Source organism: Rhipicephalus sanguineus, chromosome 11 (genome assembly GCF_013339695.2).
Source record: "Rhipicephalus sanguineus isolate Rsan-2018 chromosome 11, BIME_Rsan_1.4, whole genome shotgun sequence".
Lineage (NCBI taxonomy): Eukaryota > Metazoa > Arthropoda > Arachnida > Ixodida > Ixodidae > Rhipicephalus > Rhipicephalus sanguineus.
This window is the reverse complement of record NC_051186.1, coordinates 143,762,313-143,783,637: the sequence shown is the minus strand read 5'-3', so window position 1 is coordinate 143,783,637 and position 21,325 is coordinate 143,762,313. Positions and strand designations below refer to the sequence as shown.

At 49.5% G+C, this 21,325-nt stretch overlaps 1 protein-coding gene across 2 annotated transcripts in view; it reads left to right on the top strand.

Annotated features, from left to right (window-relative positions):
• Nucleotides 1-21,325, top strand: part of LOC119375576 (mediator of RNA polymerase II transcription subunit 17) — a 212,086-nt gene that overhangs the window by 20,947 nt on the left and 169,814 nt on the right. For both annotated transcript variants that reach the window (XM_037645791.2, XM_049420479.1), the window contains exons 4-5: nucleotides 4,557-4,692; nucleotides 12,608-12,836. In XM_037645791.2, the coding sequence (XP_037501719.1) occupies nucleotides 4,557-4,692; nucleotides 12,608-12,836 (365 nt within the window). The remainder of the gene's footprint in view (nucleotides 1-4,556; nucleotides 4,693-12,607; nucleotides 12,837-21,325) is intronic.

Here is a 21,325-nt window from a genome sequence, read left to right as displayed (position 1 = left end):
AAAGTTCGATAGCGCCTGTATAAAAGCAGACGCGCGTTGACCGCTTGTCAGTTGATCGCGGTCGGCGCTCTGTTCGCGCTATCAGTGTATTGCTGTAGTTGACTTTTCAGTTTCCGGCCACAAGTTCGGCCAAAATAAAGAGTTTCATCTGACCACGCCAGCTGTTGTCTTCGTCGACGTCACGACCCCGTCACAATATTCTTTTTGCTTCCTCTCAAAGTTTTCATTATGTGCTGACTGAAAGAATCACAACTAAGACAGGACAGAGTAAACGGGACAACTTTCAACTGTTTTACTTCATGCATTGTCCGACACAAACACACACACACACACACACACACACACACACACACACACACACACACACACACACACACACACACACACACACACACACACACACACACACACACACACACACACACACACACACACACACACACACACACACACACACACACACATATCGTTAAATGTATCAGCTGTGACTGAATGCATTTTTTCCTTCTGCATTCCTATGTGTACGCACCTGAAAATGCACATAATCATGCGAAATACTTTCACTTTTTTTTCCAGCTGCTGCGGTGGCCTACGGACGCTATTTTATAGTTATTGCAGCAGTCTCTATAGGTTGTATTGTACTAACTAATTTTTAGTGTACTATTCAATTTTTGTTTTATTTTCTCATTTATGAATTTTAGTATGTTTTACCTTAATACGTCTTCCTCCTGCAATGATTTCAAATGGGATTAGCAGTATTGTTGAATAAATAAATATATCTCGTGATGCAGCAGTTAACCTGACCTTTAGTAGGCCCCAAAGACACGGCGAAGCGACCGCACGCGAGGCACATATCAGTCCAGCTGAGTTCCCACAAACCGATGATGAAGAAGAACACACCTCATGATGAACAAGTATGAATAACGAAGATGTGTCTATTGAACGTCCACACTAATTTCCACCCACACGTGAGCAGTCATTTTGGTCACAGATTAAAGGAGCACCGACATCAAATTACTCATGTCAAGGTTTTGCATCTCGGAGTAGTTATTGAGCCCCTAGTAGCGATTCGCGACCCAAAGTGCAGCTGAGGGACAAATAACTATCTCTTTTATTGATTTAAATCAGCAGTATCTAGCACAATTTAATACAGCTGGCAAGCCCGCCATTTTTAGCGCCGGCAGCGCTTCCTCGCGGCCACCTCCAGACTGCGCCCCAGCTGACTGCTTGTCTACAGAAAGGAGTGATGTGAGGCTCAGCTGCTCAGCTAACATTTCGTTTGCTAGGCACACATGTTCAGTCATGCCTTGTCTCCAGCATCGTCGTTGTCACCGTCAAAAGTGTCGACTAGTGTTGAAGACGACATTCTGAAACTTGGAATCGCCGCGATTCGTGACGTCGCGAATCATTTTCGCTTCAAGCCTTTGCAAAATAGTGATTCAAAAATATACGCCGTTCCAAGCAGTAATGAGGAGGTGCTTGGGGACGCACGCTTGGGCCATGCTCGCTGGTGTGTCTCAATTAGCTATATTAGAGAATTTTAGCGTGCCCGGCATTCTGGTATATGCAGAGGGGTCTATGGAATATCGGTATAGCGAATGTGCACCAGCGGAGAAATAAAATACGTTATGTTTCTACAATAACAATTCTGTGCTTACGAAGTTCTTTGCGCCGCCGCCAGATGGCCCTACCTCTCCGGCCTCTCACAGTTACGGCTGAAGCAAACCGGTATTACGCTAGCACAAAGATGTCTAAGGACGAACTAAAATTCACTATTAACGCTATCTGTGTGTTGCTTGTTAGTGATGATATTTATCTATACACTACTCCACTTGGATAGCTTGTGGTCGCGTCGGTGTGTACCTCACGTGTAATGAAATGACACACTCATTCTGCTTTTTCCGCGCTTCCAACAACACAATTTTAACTGTAGCTGACAACAGTGCCCGACATGCTGACTGATGACACGTCGAATCATGCTCTTTCCTTTCGCCTGTCTTTTCTTGGTGGTTTGCGTCTTGTAATTTCATGAAATCATTCAAAGCGGCACGATGAAGGTCGATCAGGTATGAAGAGTTGAGAACATTTCCAGGCGTCGGCGCCATGATAAAAACACTCGAATCTTCGACGTCGTCACTACTAGCGCATTGTCACTCGGGAATGGTATGCTCCACACCGAACACGTCACAGTAGTGTCGATGTCGCAGGTTGCTGAAAGCCCCTTTGAGCTTTCGTACGAGCTTTGGCCTCGAAATAAAATAACTTGGAGGTGACGGATGCCATTCAAACTTGGTCAAAAGTACTTACGCATATCGGGCAATTGAACGAAGGACACCTCTCGAGCTTGAAATTTTATGTCACTGCCCCCTACAAAGCGTAGAAGAACGTCTTCTGAAAGGCTTCATTCGAGATACGTGGACAATCTGGGCTGAGGGGCAGCGGGGTCCCTTGGAAGAAGAACAGGTGCCATGCAATAATTGACGGGGATGTCTGCTCCAAGACAGTGTAGGGGCCAATGAAGCGGAATTGAAACTTGTTGAACAAGCCAGGAGTGCGAATGGGTGTTCAAAGCGCCACCTCATCACTATTGCTGAAGGACACGACACGAGAGATGCATCACAGTCGAGCTTGCGGTCCTGTTGCTTTGCTTCGGTGTTGATGCAGCGAGCTGGTGACAATCAAGCAGGCGAGACACGAATTCTTCACTGGAGGGTGGAGACGCTTTATTGGGTGCAGAAAAGAAAGAGACGTCAAGAAAAGAAGAGGGTAAGCGACCATGGACAAGGTAGAATGGCGAGTAACCAGTTGTATGCTGTACGGACTTGTTGTATGCAAAAGTGCGAAATGACAAAATTGCATCCCAGTTCCTGTGGACAGGTTAGATGTACATGGATATCATGTCTGACAGCGTGCGATCAAAGCGCTCAGTCAGTCCGTTCATTTGAGGATGGTAACTGGTGGTTGTTTTGTGGGTGGTTCCGGAGGCCTTGAGCACTTCGTCGACGAGTTGTGAACGAATGCCTTTCCATGGTCACTTAGGATGACACGAGGAGTACCGTGACGAAGGAATAAGGCTCGGAGTATAAAGTCAGCAACTCCAGAAGTTCAGGCAGAAGTCTCGGAAGCCATTTCGACGTAGCGTGTCAGATGGTCGACGGCTGTAGCTATCCATCGATTACCGGTGAGAGTCATAGGAAGCTGGCTGTACAGATCGACGCCAACTACCTCAAATGGTTCCATCGGACACGGGAGTGGTTTCAATTGTCCACTTTGAGCTGATGTCGGGAGCTTTCGACGCTGACAATGTATATAGAGTATAAGGCCCACATCAGAGTGATAAGGAAACAGGAGCCTTGCCTGTACATCATCAGCCTTTCGCATTTTCACCACCAAATCAACTTCTTCAGAAGGTGAAGGGATCGATGGCATACTGACGCACTTTTCATCACCCAGAAAAGCCATGATAGCTGTTTCACAAACTAATCTCTCTCTGTTGTCTTCTACGCGTTTTTGTGATTTTTGTTTAGCAAGTTCAGGTGCCATTCCTCTCTGTGAAGGTGCATGACCAGTGAAGCTGTGTAGCAGATGGATTTATTTTACTTATTTGTTTATTTAACATTTTATTTACTTGTTTGCTTATTTATTTGTTAATAAATTCTATTAACTTTTTTCTGTTTATATTTTTAGCTGACGAGTGGAAAGTAGTGGAGTTTGCACAATTTCTGTGGCACATACCCGTTCTTGATGATGATAGTTTTTGCTTACATAGGACAGCCGGATTTTCCCTTCGTCTTGAATTTTGGCCTACGAAACCTGTACCTACCCTGACCTTTCACAGGCTCAGAGGAACCTGTGAAAGGTCAGGGTAGGCTCCCTGACAGGTTTCACAGGCTCCTCTGAGCCTGTGAGCATGAATTATAAGCCTTCAGTGTGGTCGTGGTAGTCTCCAAATCACGTGGTCTTTCACGCTGCTGTCACGTGGATGTCTCGCTGCTCCATGACAAATGAGATGTGAATGATGTGCGCCCATGCTGACTTTATTCATTCCAGAATGCAGTGCAAGATTTGTTACCTGAATTGAGAAATTATGTAAATTAATGAGGGAAATGGGATTGGTGTGTGTTTGTTCAACTGGGCCTGTAGCAATGGCGAGGCCATTTGGAAGTGATTTTCAACGCATGGCTTGCCTTGTCTTAGTGCTCTCTGGAAGCACTGAGTTTGCATTTAGGAGTTTCTCTGATCTACTTGGGATCGGTAACTGGCTTAAGTTTTGGAATTTGATAGGGATGCTGATGTTCCAGAATGTGGGCACAGTGACTGATGGAGAAATGTTAAATGTACACAAATTTTTCTGCCATGTATTGAAAACACAAGTGATTACATAATGCCACTTTTTATCAAGAAAAAGAAAATTCTTTAAAGCCAAACTTGAGTTTTCACATTGTGTCCTTTCAGGCAGCACGTGGAAAACTGCAGCCAGAATGCGGAGCAAACAAAGTGTCGCATTTGTTCTGCATTCTGTACTACATTGACTGATGACTCTAGTGTTCACGCAGGTCAGCCCTGATGGAGGTGAGTGTGCTGTGTGATGTGCTGAGCATTGCCCGCCAGAAGCACTACCTTGTGCTGGATCCAGTCTCCCAGGAACCACCTGAGCATCGACCAGTGGCCGTGTTGGTCGCCAAAAAGAAGGTGTGTGCTCACCTGCTGAATTTCTGGGGCATTAACAAATGCACATCTTAGTGCTCTTGCATATGTTTACTCAATATTAAAGTGAATCTTTTTTTCACAAAACTTTACTACAGCCAAGTGCACATATATCGAACTCACATTAAAATGGGAATTAGGTCAATACATTGTATAATTCATTATGCAACTTTTAAGGATTTAACAGTGTAAACAATGCATCACATAAAAAGCTGCCCTGTCCCTGGGTTTTAGAGCGCAACCCGAAAATCAGTGTGCAGTTCTAACTAGCCCAAGAAACAGCACCCTTAAAATATGTATGGTGTTTGCTGCTTTATTGTCTCATGCACTGTCAGTGCCATGTGTCGTTCAAGAGCTCTGTCCTTCTGCATCCAGAGTAAAGGCTCATTCGTATCTGTGTCTAACGCAGGTCGCACAACCGAAGAACGAATCAAATCACATTCTTGTGTTGCTTTGGCGCAGCTTAGTATGAGCATGAAAGAAAGGGACATTAGCGAGGAAGGAAAAAGGACAGGATGAGTGCTAAACTTTCAACTGATCTTTATTGCATACACATTATATGGCTCACTTGTGCACACGTGGCACAAGACTCGGGACAAAAAAGCTGTAAAAAAAGGCACTCTTGCACCAGTGGTGCCAAGCCTGAAGGAAGCCTTTTCTGTTTCTCTTTGGTCTTTCTTTCCTCCTTTCTTTCTTTCTTATTTTCTTTTTTCTCTCTTTATTTCGGTTTATTTCGATTTTTCTTCCTATTTTATCCCTTTCTCTCTTTCTATTCTCGCTTGCTTCCTTTTTATTTTAACATTTTTATACGGGGTTTTGCCTGCGTTACGCCAAGCGACGACAGCATACTACAGCCGGGGCCCCTGACGTGCTTGCACAATTCAAGCCTTGAAGCCTTGCACAGTTCAGATGTTTTGACGCCTGGCACGGTTCTACGCTTCTGCCACGCAATATTACATGCGTAAAGGAGACTCCTTCCACTACATAACATTCGTATAGTGTTTTTTTCCAAAGTATACTTTCAAGCAATAGTGTGGCTCTGTGGTAGAACACCTGCTTGCCACGAGGATGACCTAGGTTTGATTCTCACACGGACCGAAGTTTTTTATTATTTATTATTACGATAGCAATTATATGGACAGTCTCGGCTGGATTTCGCCATCTCCGTCATGCACCGTATATGTATAAGTATGTATATTGTGGGCATTTATTATGCACATCTTCTTCATGTGTACGTTATCACCATCATGATGCATTTGGTTATGCATCCTCATCTTCGTCGTGTATCATCATCATCAGTGTGGGTTGATCGTGCCTGTTCGCTGCCGGGTCTTCGGGCCAAATAAACGTCTGCCCTACCAAGACCTCATACGTGGTGGAGGTTGCTTCTGGATCCCCCGTCCTCTACTCGTCCGCTCTACCTCCTGGAGCTTCGCTCAGGTCGCCGTTTGCGCCAGCTGTGCAGCAATATGTCACAGCACGAGCAGGTCGCTGCTGCTGCCGTCCCCACTCTGGCACCGCAAGCCATGCCTTCACACGTCGTAAACAGCCCCCAGCGCGAACCTCATCTCTTCGCTGGTCTGCGCGGAGAAGATGTGGAGGACTGGCTGGACGATTTCGAGCGTGTCAGTTCTGCTAATCGGTGGGACGACACGTACAACCTAACTCACGTCTCCTTCTACCTTACCGGTGTGGCGAAGACGTGGTTCTTCAACCACCTGATTGACATCCCCGACTGGGCTACGTTCAAAGAACAGCTGCGCCAAGTCTTTGGCACACCGGCCGTTCGGTCGGCTCTCGCCAAGAAAACACTCGAGGCTCGGAAACAACATCACGGCGAGTCGTACACGTCCTACATCGAGGATGTTCTTGCGCTCTGCCGACGTGTCAATCCATCAATGTCAGAGTCGGACAGGGTGCGCCACATTCTCAAGGGCATTACAACTGTCGCATTCAATGCTCTTGCCATCAAGAATCCGGCTACCGTTGCTGAAGTTGTGACAACGTGTCAGCGCCTCGACGAACTCGAGTCTGTTCGCCTCCCACCGGACAGTGACGAAACACGGTCTACAACGGACGCAGACCTACGAGGCATGATAAGGGCACTGATACGTGACGAATTGCGATCCATGGGATTCTCAGTGCCTACACTGTGTCCCAGTCAGCCTTCCGGCACGGCCTTGCGTGATGTCATCAGGGAGGAGCTAGCGTCCTTGACTCACTCGGCGCACATTCAACCCGCTGCGTCTCGCCTCCTACCAACATTCGCGCAAGTTGCTGCCACACCTCTAGGGAACGCCAACTCGACGTTGCAGCCATCAACATACGCGTCGGTTGCTGCCGCGCCCCCTGCGAGCTTCCCGTCACCGCCGGCTGAGCCCTCCTCTGCCCATCTCACTGCGCTATCACCCGGTGCCCCAAACCCTGCCTACTACCCGCCTTGGCGATCATCTCGCCCTACGTGCTACTATTGCGGCTATCGCGGCCACATCTCACGCTTTTGCCGCAAGCGCCAGCAAGATGAGCGTCGAGGATACGACATGTGCGAGCGTGACTTCCCCGGATGAACCTTTTACCAAGGCCGCCGTTATTCGTCACCTCCGCGTCGATCACCATCTCCGCCCGCATCGAGTGAAGTGCGCAATAGTTATCGGCCAACCAGACGCCGTTCACCTTCGCCCTTCCGTCGCTCCTCGTCTCCGCTTCGGCCTGCCTCCCTCACCTCTGACCACCGTCCGGAAAACTAAGCGATGCAGTTTTTGGAGGAAAAACTGCATTCACACACAGGACTGAAATTCCTCCAGCACGCCCTTGCAATATGATTTCTGTAATAGTTGAAGGAGTGCACGTCGATGCCTTGGTGGACACTGGTGCTACGTTTTCTGTTCTTCGTGCTGATTTGTGTGCCCGTCTCAGGAAAGTGATGACGCCTTACGATGGACCTACACTGGTTGCAGCCCAGGGGAACACAATTCGCCCTTCCGCTCTGTGTACTGCCCGCGTACTAATCGATGACATTCTTCATCACATAGAGTTCGCTGTGCTGTACCCGTGCTCTCACCAACTCATTTTAGGATGGGATTTTCTGTCGTCTGCTTCCGCGGCTATTTGTTGTGGCCAACGTGTCGTCCACCTTACCGGCACAGACTACGCGCTCGGCGACGACATCTACAAGCCACTTCGCCTCGTCGCTGCTACAGATACCGAGCTGCCACCACGTGAACAGCAAATCGTAACGGTTGTGTCCAACGACATCGACTCTGGTGACGTATTGGTCACCCCGTCACCCCGCTGCCTTAGTAAAGGCATAGCTCTTGCATCGGGTGTCGTTCGCTTCCACAATGGTTCAGCTCTCGTCGCCGCCACGAACGCAACATCGGAAAAGATTTACTTCCGCGGGGCACCACGGTAGCCTGCGTTGCCGATCCGGAGCCTGTATGCGTCGTGCCCCTTACGCCTGTCTGCTCCAAAGGCCACTCTACTGCTGATCGTACTTCTTCCTCCGCCCTTACAGCAGTCATCAGCAGTGACTTGACAGATTCGCAGAAGCAGCAGCTGGTTGCTTTGTTGAACAAGCACGCAACCTCTTTCGATGCCTATTCGTCCACCTTGGGCCAAACTACCGCTGCAGCACATCGCATTCAGACCGACGGAACATCGATTGTGCACCGCCGCCCGTACCGCGTGTCTCTAGCCGAGCGAAAATCATCGAAGAAAACGTAGCCGACATGCTGCAACGGGACATAATCCGCCCCTCAGCCAGCCCTTGGTCGTCTCCCGTTGTTCTGGTGCGGAAAAAGGATGGTTCCGTACGCTTTTGCGTCGATTACCGGGCGCTCAATAAGATCACTAGGAAGGACGTATACCCTATGCCACGGATTGACGACGCCCTTGATTCCCTACAAGGCGCGGAATACTTTTCGAGCCTCGACTTGCGTTCCGGCTACTGGCAAATCCCCATGCACGAAGATGACAAAGAAAAAACAGCGTTTGCCACTCCGGACGGCCTATATGAGTTCAACGTGATGCCTTTCGGGCTATGCAACGCGACTTTTGAGCGTATGATTGACACCGTGCTGCGTGGCCTGACTTGCCTGTGCTACCTAGATGACATTGTTGTCTTTTCATCAACGTTCTCTCAACACCTGCAACGCTTGGATGAAGTTCTGACGTGCCTTGCGGGCGCTGGTCTTCAAATTAACACCAAGAAATGCCATTTCGCCAGCAAGTCCATTAAAGTCCTCGGTCATGTCGTGAGCAAGGACGGAATACGCCCTGACCCCGACAAAACCGCTGCGGTGCTTCGCTTTCCTCGCCCTGAGAAACCTAAAGACTTGCGAAGTTTCCTTGGCCTCGCGTCTTACTTTCGTCGATTTATACGAAACTTTGCCTCCATAGCTGCACCACTACACAAGCTACTTGTCTCCGGTACGCCCTTTGAGTGGTCTCAGGAGTGTGAATCGGCTTTTGACATGTTGAAGGATGCCCTCACGACCGATCCTGTTCTTTCCCATTTTGACGAGGCTGCTCCGACTCTCCTGCACACAGACGCTAGCGGCCGCGGTTTAGGCGCCGTTCTTCTGCAGCGCGACAACTCTTCGCGAGAGCGAGTCGTTGCATACGCCAGCCGCGTACTCTCTCCAGCCGAGAGGAACTACACGATCACCGAGCAGGAATGTCTGGCCGTCATCTGGTCGGTGCAGAAGTTTCGTCCCTATCTGCACGGCCGTCATTTTACTATTGTTACTGACCACCACGCGTTATGTTGGCTTTCCACACTCAAGAACTTATCGGGACGCCTCGGTTGCTGGATTCTGCGTCTTCAGGAGTATGAGTTCGATATCATCTACAAGTGTGGCAAAAAAACATCAAGACGCCGACGCTCTTTCTCGCTGCCCGCTACCTACGGCCCCGCTCGGCGCTTCCGCAACCGCCTCGCATACCAAACACTGCGAGCCCACTTTTACATCGGTCCCCTCTCTGGCCTCTATAGACCACCTGCCTCCGGACAACGACCAAGAATTTGCCTCTCGCCAGCTAGCTGACCCGTACTGTCGACGGATCATGGGCCATCTCTCTGGAACTTCCTGTCCACTTAACGCGCGGCTACGTCGCCAACTCTCGCAATTTAAGCTCGACAACACCGTGCTGTACCGCCGAATTTACCATCCTGACGGTCAGCGCTGGGTGGCCGTTCTACCTCGCTCTCTCCGCTCTCACGTCCTCACAGCCTTCCACGATGATCCGACTGCAGGTCATCTCGGTTTTCATAAAACCTACGACCGCCTTAGAAGTCGTTTTTACTGGCCTGGCATTACTACTAGCGTAGCCAGGTACGTCGGGTCCTGCACTATCTGTCAGAGTCGAAAACTCCCAACATCTGGTCCTGCCGGTAAACTGCAGCCTCTTCCGTGTCCCGCGACACCATTTGAAGTTGTAGGTGTCGATCTTTTCGGCCCCCTTCCAGTCACTGCCGCCGGCAAACGATGGATCGTGACAGCTGTGGACCATTTGACCCGCTACGCTGAGACATCTTCTGTGGCTACTGGTTCTGCTTCTGAAGTTGCCGATTTCGTTCTCCAAGCCATTATACTCCGCCATGGCGCTCCGCGTGTTCTGATCAGTGACCGTGGAAAGGCTTTCCTCTCTCAACTATTGAACGAACTTCTCCGATCCTCCGGCACCACTCACAAGACCGCTTCCAGCTACCATCCTCAGACTAACGGCCTGACCGAGCGATTTCATCGCACACTTGCCGATATGATCTCCGCCTATATTCAACCAGACCACAAAAACTGGGACGCGATTTTACCATTCGTCACTTTGGCCTATAACACAGCCATTCAGCGGACAACCGGCTATTCACCGTTTTACCTGGTTTACGGACGTTCCCCTACTTCCCTTCTGGACGTTTCTTTCTTTACCTCCAACGTAAATCCGTCGCCATCCTCTGCCGAGGAATACGTTTCACGACTCGCCCAGTGCCGCCAGCGTGCTCGCCTGAATACCGAAGCCAGACAGCAAGACAGGAAGATTGTTTATGATGCAGCGCATCGTGCTGTCTCTTTCCGACCCGGTGACGAGGTCCTGCTCTTGACGCCTCTTCGCACGCCTGGTTTGTGTGAGAAGTTTCAGCCACGGTTTATCGGGCCGTACACAGTTCTGGAACAGACTTCACCTGTGAATTATCGCGTGACGCCACTTGTAACCCCAGCAGACCGCCGTTACCGTACTACCGAGATTGTCCACGTCTCCCGCATCAAGCCCTTCATACGACGTTCCTCCTCTCCTTGACCTCCAGCGGCCAGGCTAGCCGCTTTCACGTGGGGGGAATTAGTGTGGGCATTTATTATGCACATCTTCTTCATGTGTACGTTATCACCATCATGATGCATTTGGTTATGCATCCTCATCTTCGTCGTGTATCATCATCATCAGTGTGGGTTGATCGTGCCTGTTCGCTGCCGGGTCTTCGGGCCAAATAAACGTCTGCCCTACCAAGACCTCATAATATATATATAAAAGCCCGAAAGAAAACTAATTCAGAAAAATGCTTCTGAAGCGCGGAATCGAACCAGGGACCTCTTGCTCTGCAGCGAGTAGCGCTAACCACTGCGCCACAAAACGCTGATCCTCCACGTAGCTAACAACGAGCATTATATACACACCCTTTACCGCTGGACGGACTCAGAGACGGCCGGCGCTTATAAGCATTTCTTCATTACCAGCGAGATGGCGCTAGGAGCGCGACGGGCGCATTTAAATGTCGTCGGCGAGTTCGCTCGCTTCTTCTTATATTTGCGCAGGGAGAACCTTGCCTTTCCGCTGTCTGCTCGCGCGGTTTTCTCGTGGTGAAGGGAAGAGGGATGTTTCAAGTTTTCACCGTGACGTCTGCGCTCATGCTACGGAGCGTACGAAAGTCACTCGAGCTCAAGGGACGCCGCTAAACGAACAAACAGAAGATGAGCGCGAACTATCAAGTGTCGCAGCTCGACACTTGAAGCACGCTAGTTTCCTTCGCTGCTTCGGCCGCCTTTGCAACAGGAGCGCTGTTCAAACTGAGAGTATCCATTGGCGAGCCTCACTTTGTATAGCATTAGTTTCTTGCTATCGCATTCATTGCTTTGCCCTTGCGGCTAAACTGTGACTTTTTTATTTGCATCTTTCTTGTTTTTTCAGTCACGAGCAAGATGATTTTTCGCTCACAACGAACGACGCCGACACCGACACAGGAATTTTTGCAAAACGAGCTCCTTAACGCTATCGCATTAATACTGTCCCTGTGCTATGCTTTGCAAGAGCTGTGATTCTGGAAAACGAGCAGAAATCCAAAGTGTTAGAGAATTGATGGAAACTTTTCTTTATATTAAAAATATAGGCTATGTTTGTGTCATTCGACATGTTTGTTGCATTTTAATAGACAGATACATTCTTTCTTGAAAGACAGCTATCACTAGACCATGTTATTCTGTGCCACCCTTTGGCTCTGCTGTTCATGTGCATGTTTGTCTATTTGTATCTGGGTCTGTCACTAGATATGTTGTAGCTGCTGCATCGCTGTCTCTCTCCCATTTTCACGAACGAAATTTCATGCCACGAACATGTACAGCAAGCACCAACTTGCCCAAAAGGTAGTTTTTGTGGAGTGACCAACCCTCTCTAATGCCTTTGTGCCCTTCTGTAGGCACATGGATAAATACCCCGTGCCAGAGGTGCAGACAACAGCAGTTGCAAATACTATTTTTGAAGTTGAGTTGCTTTCTTTTTTGTACGATAAAGGACAATAGTGATGTCAAACAACACAAAAGAGCAGTAAACACAAAAGGTGTTTTAAAAAAAAATCTTTGTAGGTAAGACACTGACTGACTGCATGGTGAAAAAGGGTACGTTCTTCCTGCAGGCCCTGGCAGCTGCGGCAGGTGTGCTGCTCTCGGGGGCCGAATCCTTGCGGGGAGCGGCAGCCGATCCGACTGGCCTGTCCAGCCCCCGGGGTGCAGGGAGTGTGACACAGGCCTTGCCACAGCAGCGCCTGGCCCCCGACTTTCATGCCGAGCTGCTGCACATGCGCCAGAACTGGCGCCTGCGCAAAGTAGGCACCACCATCCTCGGGGACCTGTCCTACCGCAGTGGTTAGTCTCACTGGCCTATGGGTGTCTTATGCAGGTTCTTTCAATTGAGGCCATGCCTCTGAAAAAAAGAACTATCACACACGAGAAAGAGAAGGAAAAAAATACAACTGAAACAAATAGACTAAAGCTCAGCCTAGGTCACGGAGAAAGAATAGACAGGAGGGGAAACTCGGCTGCTTTTCGCGCCGCGATAGTGTCACGCCGGAGAGCGGCGACGAACGTCGTGACAGCGCCACCTACAGAACTGCGGCCGAACTGCCACGCCGGAGCGGCAGACGCGGGAGACGTGGAGCCCGCTCTTGTCAACTGCTTGCTCGCCGCTGCTCGGTGCTTGAGCGCCGCCCTTGCATTCGGTAACTACTGAAACACGATGCCCGTCGCTACACGAGACGGCAAATGTTACGGCATCTTTGATCTAAGCTCGCTGGAGCGCCGTGGCAGAAAGAACAACCGACCGCGACAATTTCACGAAGGTGTCCACAATTGTTAGAGTGGTTCGTTTAATTCTTTCACATTCGCATGCTTTAGCAAACATATAATGTGCGTGAAAAAGGTGCGAAGTATGTGCTAATGAAAAAAAAAAAACTTGAGTAACGGAGTTTCTTGCATACCTAAACGAAAAAGCTATTCTCACGTGTTCACGCTCTTCAGGCAAGTGTGTTGTTTGGGAACTTCGAGATAACGGTTCTTCAATGTCGAGCTACAAGAAAGTAATATAAAAAGCTGCGAGCCACACTTCATTCTCGACGGAGCTTACCTGCAAGTTTGAATCAGTTTGGAGGTTGTTATTATGTTTGCCGAGGACTTCTGACTCGTAACGAGCACTCTCCACCTTCGCTCGTTTGGCGCTGCTTTTATCGGTAATTTAAGGGATCTTCCGGCCGGTTCATGGTTTCTTTGTTCGGCACAAGTAAGGTGAAACCTCCTAAAAAAATGCCAGGTGCCACTTTGAAGGAGCCACTTCGGCTGGTCGAGGATACCCGAGCAACCGAGCTTAGCGTAGTATTACACCCGCTGACCATTCTGCTGAGAAAGTTCTTTTCGTCGACGTAGTCGCTTGTTGTCAGTTCTCGATTCTCCCTTCCACCCTCTCGGCCATTCTTGCACGCATTCATGGTCAGATGGAGCGTTCAAAGTTCGAACGTTTTCCGCGCAGGACTTGTATACTTATTGAAAGTTGGGGACGAACCATCTGCGCCCCATTGTCGATTATTAGCAAATGCTTACAATGTTAACACTTACATCGTAGAGTAGCAGCACAGAAACTGGCATACTTGCGAAGTATTGGTTCTCACTGCTCGAAGCGAGTGGCAGGCGTTGCTCTGCTGTTCTGTCGGTTCACGTGTGCCCAAACGTGCTCCAGAAATGTACGTTTTCTTTCTGCGCGCAATAGTTCTGAATCGCAGTTATCGACGTTATTGTATGGTGCATGCTAATGAGATAGAAGAAATACAGTAATACCTCGTTAACTCGAAGTCGTAAAAACCGGCAAAAATTTCGAGATAAGCGGATTTTCGAGATAAGCAGAGTTTCGGAAATCGCCGGGAAAAATCGAGCTCTTTTCAGAAAAATAACTACAGTCAAACCTCGTTAATACGTACCCGCTTTAAACGTACTAACGGTTAAAACGTAGTTGCGACAAATCCCCGACTGAGTCCCATAGAGCCTAATGCATTCGCTGACCGCTTAAGCCGTAGTGGTTCGCCCTATGCCTACCGGTTAGTGCGTACCCTGCGTACCGCGATAACTTTTTGTGCCATAAAATTTTACTGTGCGGCTCAACTTCCCGACGCCAGAATGTGCCGCTCTTTGTCCTTTTTGAGAAGTGCGCAGATCAGTCGATCCCCTATTCCGACTTCCGCGCGATTGCGGCGACGGCTTTGCGGTTAAGCATCGGGAAAGAACGAAGGCGAGGTGGCGGCCACCGACGAACGCGCCGACATGACTTATCGCCGACAACCTTATCACAATAAGTATCTTCAGCTATCTGCTCGGGCACGCGTGCGGCGCAGCGCTACTTTTAAGCCTACTGCACGCTTTTATTAGGCGACAACCTGAACGCGCTGGGCCGCCGATCGCTGCCGCTTCGTTGTGCGCGGCCGTCTTCAAGGTTGAAGTTGAATTAATGGCACAAATGCTCGGGCAGGGACGAAGAACTTCAGCCATGTACGAACTAGCCCGACAGCAAACGCTACTAAGTCGTCATCAGGCGCGCACCGCTGTTGCGTAGTTAGCGTTGCGGGTCGCGGGCACCGAGAAACCTCGCTGCATTGACGCTATCACACTAAACGCACCTGTACGATACAGCAAGCGTAGCGCGGTTGTAACCATACTGCACGCTTTTATTAGGCGACCACCTAACGCGCCTCCGTCCGCTGCCAGGACCGCTAGAGAATCGCGGAGTGCGCATCGCTTGCATGAAGCTCGTCATCGCTGCGTTAACCGAACAAGCTACTCGCCGCATCTGTGCACGATCTGGAGCGAAGTGGGTACGAACAACATTCCCACGATAAATGGGCGCGTGCGGCAAGCGGCCACGGCGTGAGCCGAGTAGGCGACGCGCTGCACGCAACTAGCCGTGAGACGATCGGCTCCACGCGGCCGTACCGCGTTTCACGGGAACTGCGTCAGTTTTCGTTTAGTGGCAGATCGCGGTTAGACGCACACACATATACCGCGGAAATCATACCGTCCGTTCTGTCGCTATGTCGGTCACTGCGTTGACCGCGTATCAGGGACCCTGCAATAGTTTCGAAATGCTCTTCGGCGTCGCCACTACGCGTTATCGGGCGGTCGTGCGAGTGTGCCAGGATCTTTTCTCCAGATTGGCAAAAAGAAAGAAAAGGCTTTGCGGTGGGTACTTTAGGCAATATTTGCTGTGGCACTCTATTTATTTGCTGGCGGCGATGGCGTACGCTAGGAGATGCAAATTTGTACTTGGTGTTTAATGCGTACTACCGTTTAGTGTGTAGTTATGCCGCGTTCCCGGCAGGTACGTATTAACGAGGTTTCACTGTACTACTTACCGGCTTTCAGCAGCAGCTTCTAATCTTTCTTCTCGTAAAGGTTTGAGAGAGAAAAAAATTCGGCAGATCCCACGTACCGTGGGAATCGATGTTATGCGAAGCATGCGCGGGATGGTGACTGTGGCGTAATTTTTAAATTTGAGAGAAACGTTACGGAATGACGCTAGGGAAATGTGGAAGTGGTATACGCACACTCATATGTTGAAGAGTTGCAATGTATTATATAACCAGTTGTTTGCATTTGCGTAACGATGCTACACTGCTAGTCAGCGATAGTTACATTGTGACGCACCACAGATGCAATCCGAGAGCTCTGCGCGTGCGCGGAAGCGGGGGCGGCAGTATTGTGGCCGTGGATGCCCCCAGTTGTTGCGGTAAGAGATGTGGCGCCGCTCGACGTTGCTTTGGAAGCCTATACTTGTCCGTTATGACGGAGAACGCACGCACGTTTCATGAACCCGTGTGTATGTGTAGAAGGGGTTCTTGACAGTTCTTGGAAACGTTATCATCACCGTGATCAGTAAGCACCAGCAGCTAGACCGAACTTGTTAATCGGATCCGTTCGTGATCGCGGTTATGAGGAGTCTAAGTGTAGTGAATTGCGAGGTATAGTGCAGCTGGTCGAAATCCTGGATGCCTCTTACGATGAAATGATCTATGATGCCTCTTGTCGTGGACGTGGCAGAGATAGCTTTTGATGCCCTGTACACATCCAAGCCGTATTTCACGCAGTATAAGGACCAAGCGTTGTTGGGTCTTGATAAATCAATGTTGAAGTCATCGGTAATGATGAGAGGCCTGGTTCTCTCAGCAGATTTATTGTAGGAAGCATTAACCCCGGTTTTTGCGTAATCCACGTGGTCCGTGGACGAGTGGATGGTAGTTAAGCGTCTTCCAGCGGTGTTCTGTCTTCAGCTTCCTCACTTTCCTTGCGTCCGCCGCGGTGGTGTAGCGGTAACAGTGCTCGGCTGCTGACCCAAAGGTCGCAGGTTCGATCCCGGCCGCGGTGGTCGCATTTCGATGGAGGCAAAATGCTAGATGCCCTTGTACTGTGCGATCTCGGTACACGTTAAAGGATACCCGATGGTCAAAATTTCCGGAGCCCTTCGGTACGGCGTCTCTCATAATGATATCGTGGTTTTGGGACATAAAACCCCGGCACTTATTATTATTATCAATTTCCTTGCGTGTCAAAGAGTGTGTTCGCGGTTACTGTGTTGGTTGAGACTCTGTATCACCTGTGGCACACACCCGCATAACATGAACTCTGGTATACGGGTATGCGCCACACGTGACTGAGAGAAAGGATTTCATGACGTACGCGACAGGTATTTTGCGTTATCCATGTCATGACCAGTGCATCGTGTTCGTCGTACACTGATCCCCTGCTATGCCAATTTTGGTATATTACAAGTTATGGAGACGACCAGGAGAGCGCCCAGGCGTAGGCGGCTAGATAGATAGATAGATAGATAGATAGATAGAAACGGCCAAAGTGCCTAAGGTTCGCTAAGAAATGCTTCGCATTTAAAAAAGTAACATACAAGAGACGCTAACCGGCTGGGTTTCGCAGCACTGCCATTTTATTGAGCAGAGAAGAACTGCCGAATGCTGGTCTGCTTTGCGGTCGCACTTGGACCAAGGAAGGCGTCCTCTAGCTGCTTGACGCATCGCATGAGTCTATCTTCCCCACCGCTGCACTCAACCTTATTTCGCAGCAAGCGCAGCAAATTCCTTGTTTCGGCAGATGATGGCACCTCTCGAGGTGGTTCGTCGTCGTCGCCATCGTCTCCGTCGTCCGCTCCATTTGTAGCCATTTCAACAATTTCGGCGTCCGTCATTTCTCCTGTCACCGGCACATCCTGCTCGCACAGCGCGTACTCGTGAAAGGTCACGTCACCGTCGGTGGCACCATCGCCGGTGAGCTTCATCACATCTTGACAGAGTTCCTCACAGTCCGTGAAGTCATCTGTCTCCGCCTCTGGCAAACTGGCGGCACGTGTAAACCCCGCGTGCGCGAAGCAGTTGGCGATAGCCGCTGCGCGAACTTGCTGCCAAGCGCTGCTGAGGAGATGTACTGCTCCCAGCAGGTCAATTTCATAGCCCTTGCCGTTTTCGTACGACAATAAAATTCGATGCAGCAGGCTCTTTCGGTAGATTTTGCGGGCAACTTCAATCACACCTTGATCCATCGGCTGCAGCACAGAGGTCATATTTGCCGGCAGAAACTCTACTGTCACTGCTTGCAAGTTGTCAATTTTGCTGTGACCTGGGCAATTGTCCACAATGAACAGGACTTTCCTGTTTTTCTTGGCCATCTTGTTATCGACGGCGCGAACGTACTCTTCGAAAAGAGTTGCTGTCATCCACGCTGCTTTGTTGGCGCGATAGATAATGCCATTCGGCAGTCGTGCATTACGAAAGCACCTAGGCTTGAGAGCTTTGCCAATTACAGTAGAATCTCGATGATACGAATCCCGCGGGGTCACGAAAAATATTCGTATTAGCCGAAATTCGTATCACCGAAACACATGTAAAACTAGCTAAATTAACAGTCAGAGGCAAACTCATTTTTAGGAACACATGAAAAAAACATTTATTTCTTGCAGAAAAAATCTCTAATGTCTTTCTGCTTCTTTTTTTTCGCGAAGTCACTCAGCAGACTTCTTTGAAATCCGTAAAAACGCGTGCACGTGTCGTCGCTGATTTCATCAGCGGCCATAGCACGCCTCAGGACGTCGAGCGCGTGCAGCGTTTCAGCCGCCGGTGGTGGTCCTTCACCATCGCCCTCGTCTATGTTGTCGCCATCATCGCTGGAATCGGCAACCTCGCATGTGGCCTCCTCAACAATATCCTCCACCGTGCGCGCACCACAAGTGGCGAGGTTGTCATCCGCCGTGCAGAAGTCTTCAGCTGTACACCCAGCATCAAGCAGTTCCCAACCCTCAATTGGCTCTTCCTGCTCTGAGGGCACCTCTTCGGAACTCCTGAAGAAGCCGCATTTCGCAAAGCAGTTTGCTATGGTAGTCGGCGTTACTCGATCCCAAGCCATAGCGATAAAATGGATGGCGTCCAGGAGGCTTATTCGCAGGTCGCCTTCGTGTTTTCTGTCAATATTGGCAAGTAGGCGGCGCACAAGAAGGCCCTTGAAATGATGCTTGAGGTTTTTTATTATTCCAGCGTCAAGCGGTTGCAGGTGCGTCGTCGTGTTCGCGGGCAAAAAGATCAGTTTGACGTTTTGAAGCGTTACTTGCCTCGGGTGGGCGGCGCACTGGTCAAGAATCAAAACAATCTTCCGATTCTTGCAGGCCATCCTTCTGTCAAGGAGCGACAGAAATTCTTCGAACAGGGCCGCCGTCATCCACGCCTTTTTGTTTGCGCGATAGACGCACGGCAAATGGCTCTCGCGCTTGAAACACCGAGGCTTTTGGGATTTGCCAATTACCGTCAGCTTAAGTTTCTCCGACCCGTCGGCGTTACAGCACAAAAGCACCGTTATTCGCTCTTTGCTTTTCTTGCCTCCTTGGCACGCTTCGCCTTTTAAGCAAAGGCTCTTCTCAGGCTGAAGGTTAAAAAACAGGCCAGCCTCGTCTGCGTTAAAAACATCACGAGGCTCATACCCAGAGATGAGTGACTGCAGCTTCGCGAGCCAGTCGCTAACAACGGTCTCGTCAGCCTTCTTCGCTTCCCCACAGACGCTTTGGTAAACGAGACCGTGTCTCGTCTTGAAACGGTGCAGCCACCCACCTGAGGCCTGAAATCCGTCGATGCGCAGAGCAAGTGCGATCTCGTCGGCTTTCTCACGCAACACTTTGCCATCGATGTTCACACCAGCTGCAGTAACCTCCTTAAACCAGGTCAGAAGAGCTTCTTCAAGCTTCACGTGTTGGGCTGTCTTCGCTTGCCTCGCGTTGACGTTGAATGAAAGCACATTCTTCATTATTGAGTCCCGCTGTCCAACAATAGGCCTCGTGCACTGCTGTTTCAAATCGGATATGCAGCGCCACTGCGGCGGCTGCTGGCAAATTGTCCCTGTTCCCTCCGTACCGCCGCGCTTGGCCGCAGCAGGTTGGCAATGACCCCTAGCAGCGCAAGCGTGTGTACGCGGCGAAAAAAGTCGACTTCTATCTGCTCTTGCGAGTTCGCATGTCATAAGAGCTACAAGAACACGGCCGGATAACTGCCGAATGTGCAATTTTATCATTTTCCATGGAATTCGTACGAGGCTGATCGGCGAAAACGTTGGATCGCAGCCATTCGGCGCGCCCGACAAGCAAACTGGTCCTGTCTTCGCACAGTTTCTTTCGATTTCTATCCAAGTCACTGGCTATTGACACCCTTCCTCGCCCTTACTCCCGAATTTTTTAAAAATTTTGCATGTGTATGTATCATAGGTCGGCAAACTCACTCATGAGTCGACTGACCCAGACTCAGATCGGGTCGTGAGTCTGAGACTGGGTGAGTAATATTTTGGTGAGTTTGAGTCCGAGTGAGTCCGGTTTGAAGAAAATTTTAGCGAGTCTGAGTCCAACTGAGTCCAGTTGAGGGAAATATTGGTGAGTCTGAGTTCGAGTGAGCCCTAAGCGCAATATATATTTCTTGAGTGAGCCCGGGTGAGCTCCACCTTTTGCTGCCGACTTGTGGTCCTATGTACTCATCTTCAGCATTACTATCAGCCTTATATCGGCTTAAGTTCATACTAAAGTCTATTCACTCATATCTCAACACTAGGATTCACGTGCCACCTTAATATTTATTGATCAGAGGTATGAGTTGGAGGAAGGGGTGCTATGACCTCCCCCAGCAAACTCTTTAATGGGAAGCTCTTGATAAAAATATCTCTTGTGAGTTGCATATTTCATAAAAAATGTCCTTACTGGATTGATATACGATAATGATGATATATGATAACTCGTATTTGAAGGTGCTAGATCGAAAGGCGTATCGTATAGCACCGATTATGTGAGATATTGGCGTTAAAAAGGATTGACACTATGATCCAGAAAGCTAATTTTACGGCAACGGACTAATGAGTCAACTCACTCAGGCTCACTCAGACTAAGGTGAAGCCATGAGTGAGTCCGGCTGAGTAATGTATAGGTGAGTTTGAGTCTGAGTGAGCCCGGTTGAGAAAAAGTTGAGGGAGTCTGAGTCCGAGTGAGCTCTCAGAGCAAAATATGTTTCTTGAGTGAGTCTGAGTGAGCTCCAATTTTTTTGCCGACCTATGATATGTATACACGCACACATTGAAACGCGCACGGACGAGGATACATAAAGTATGATTTAACCCCCACCGAAAAAAAAAGTTCTGGCTGCGCTACTGCCCCAGGTAATATTGACACAATGTTGGTTCCCTTGATCCTCTTATTTACTGTTCGCCCGAACGGAGATTTGTGGCAACGATTGCGGCGCAAGACACTCCTCTGCAGTGCCCAGTTTGTCGGCTGTGCACGACTGTAGGAC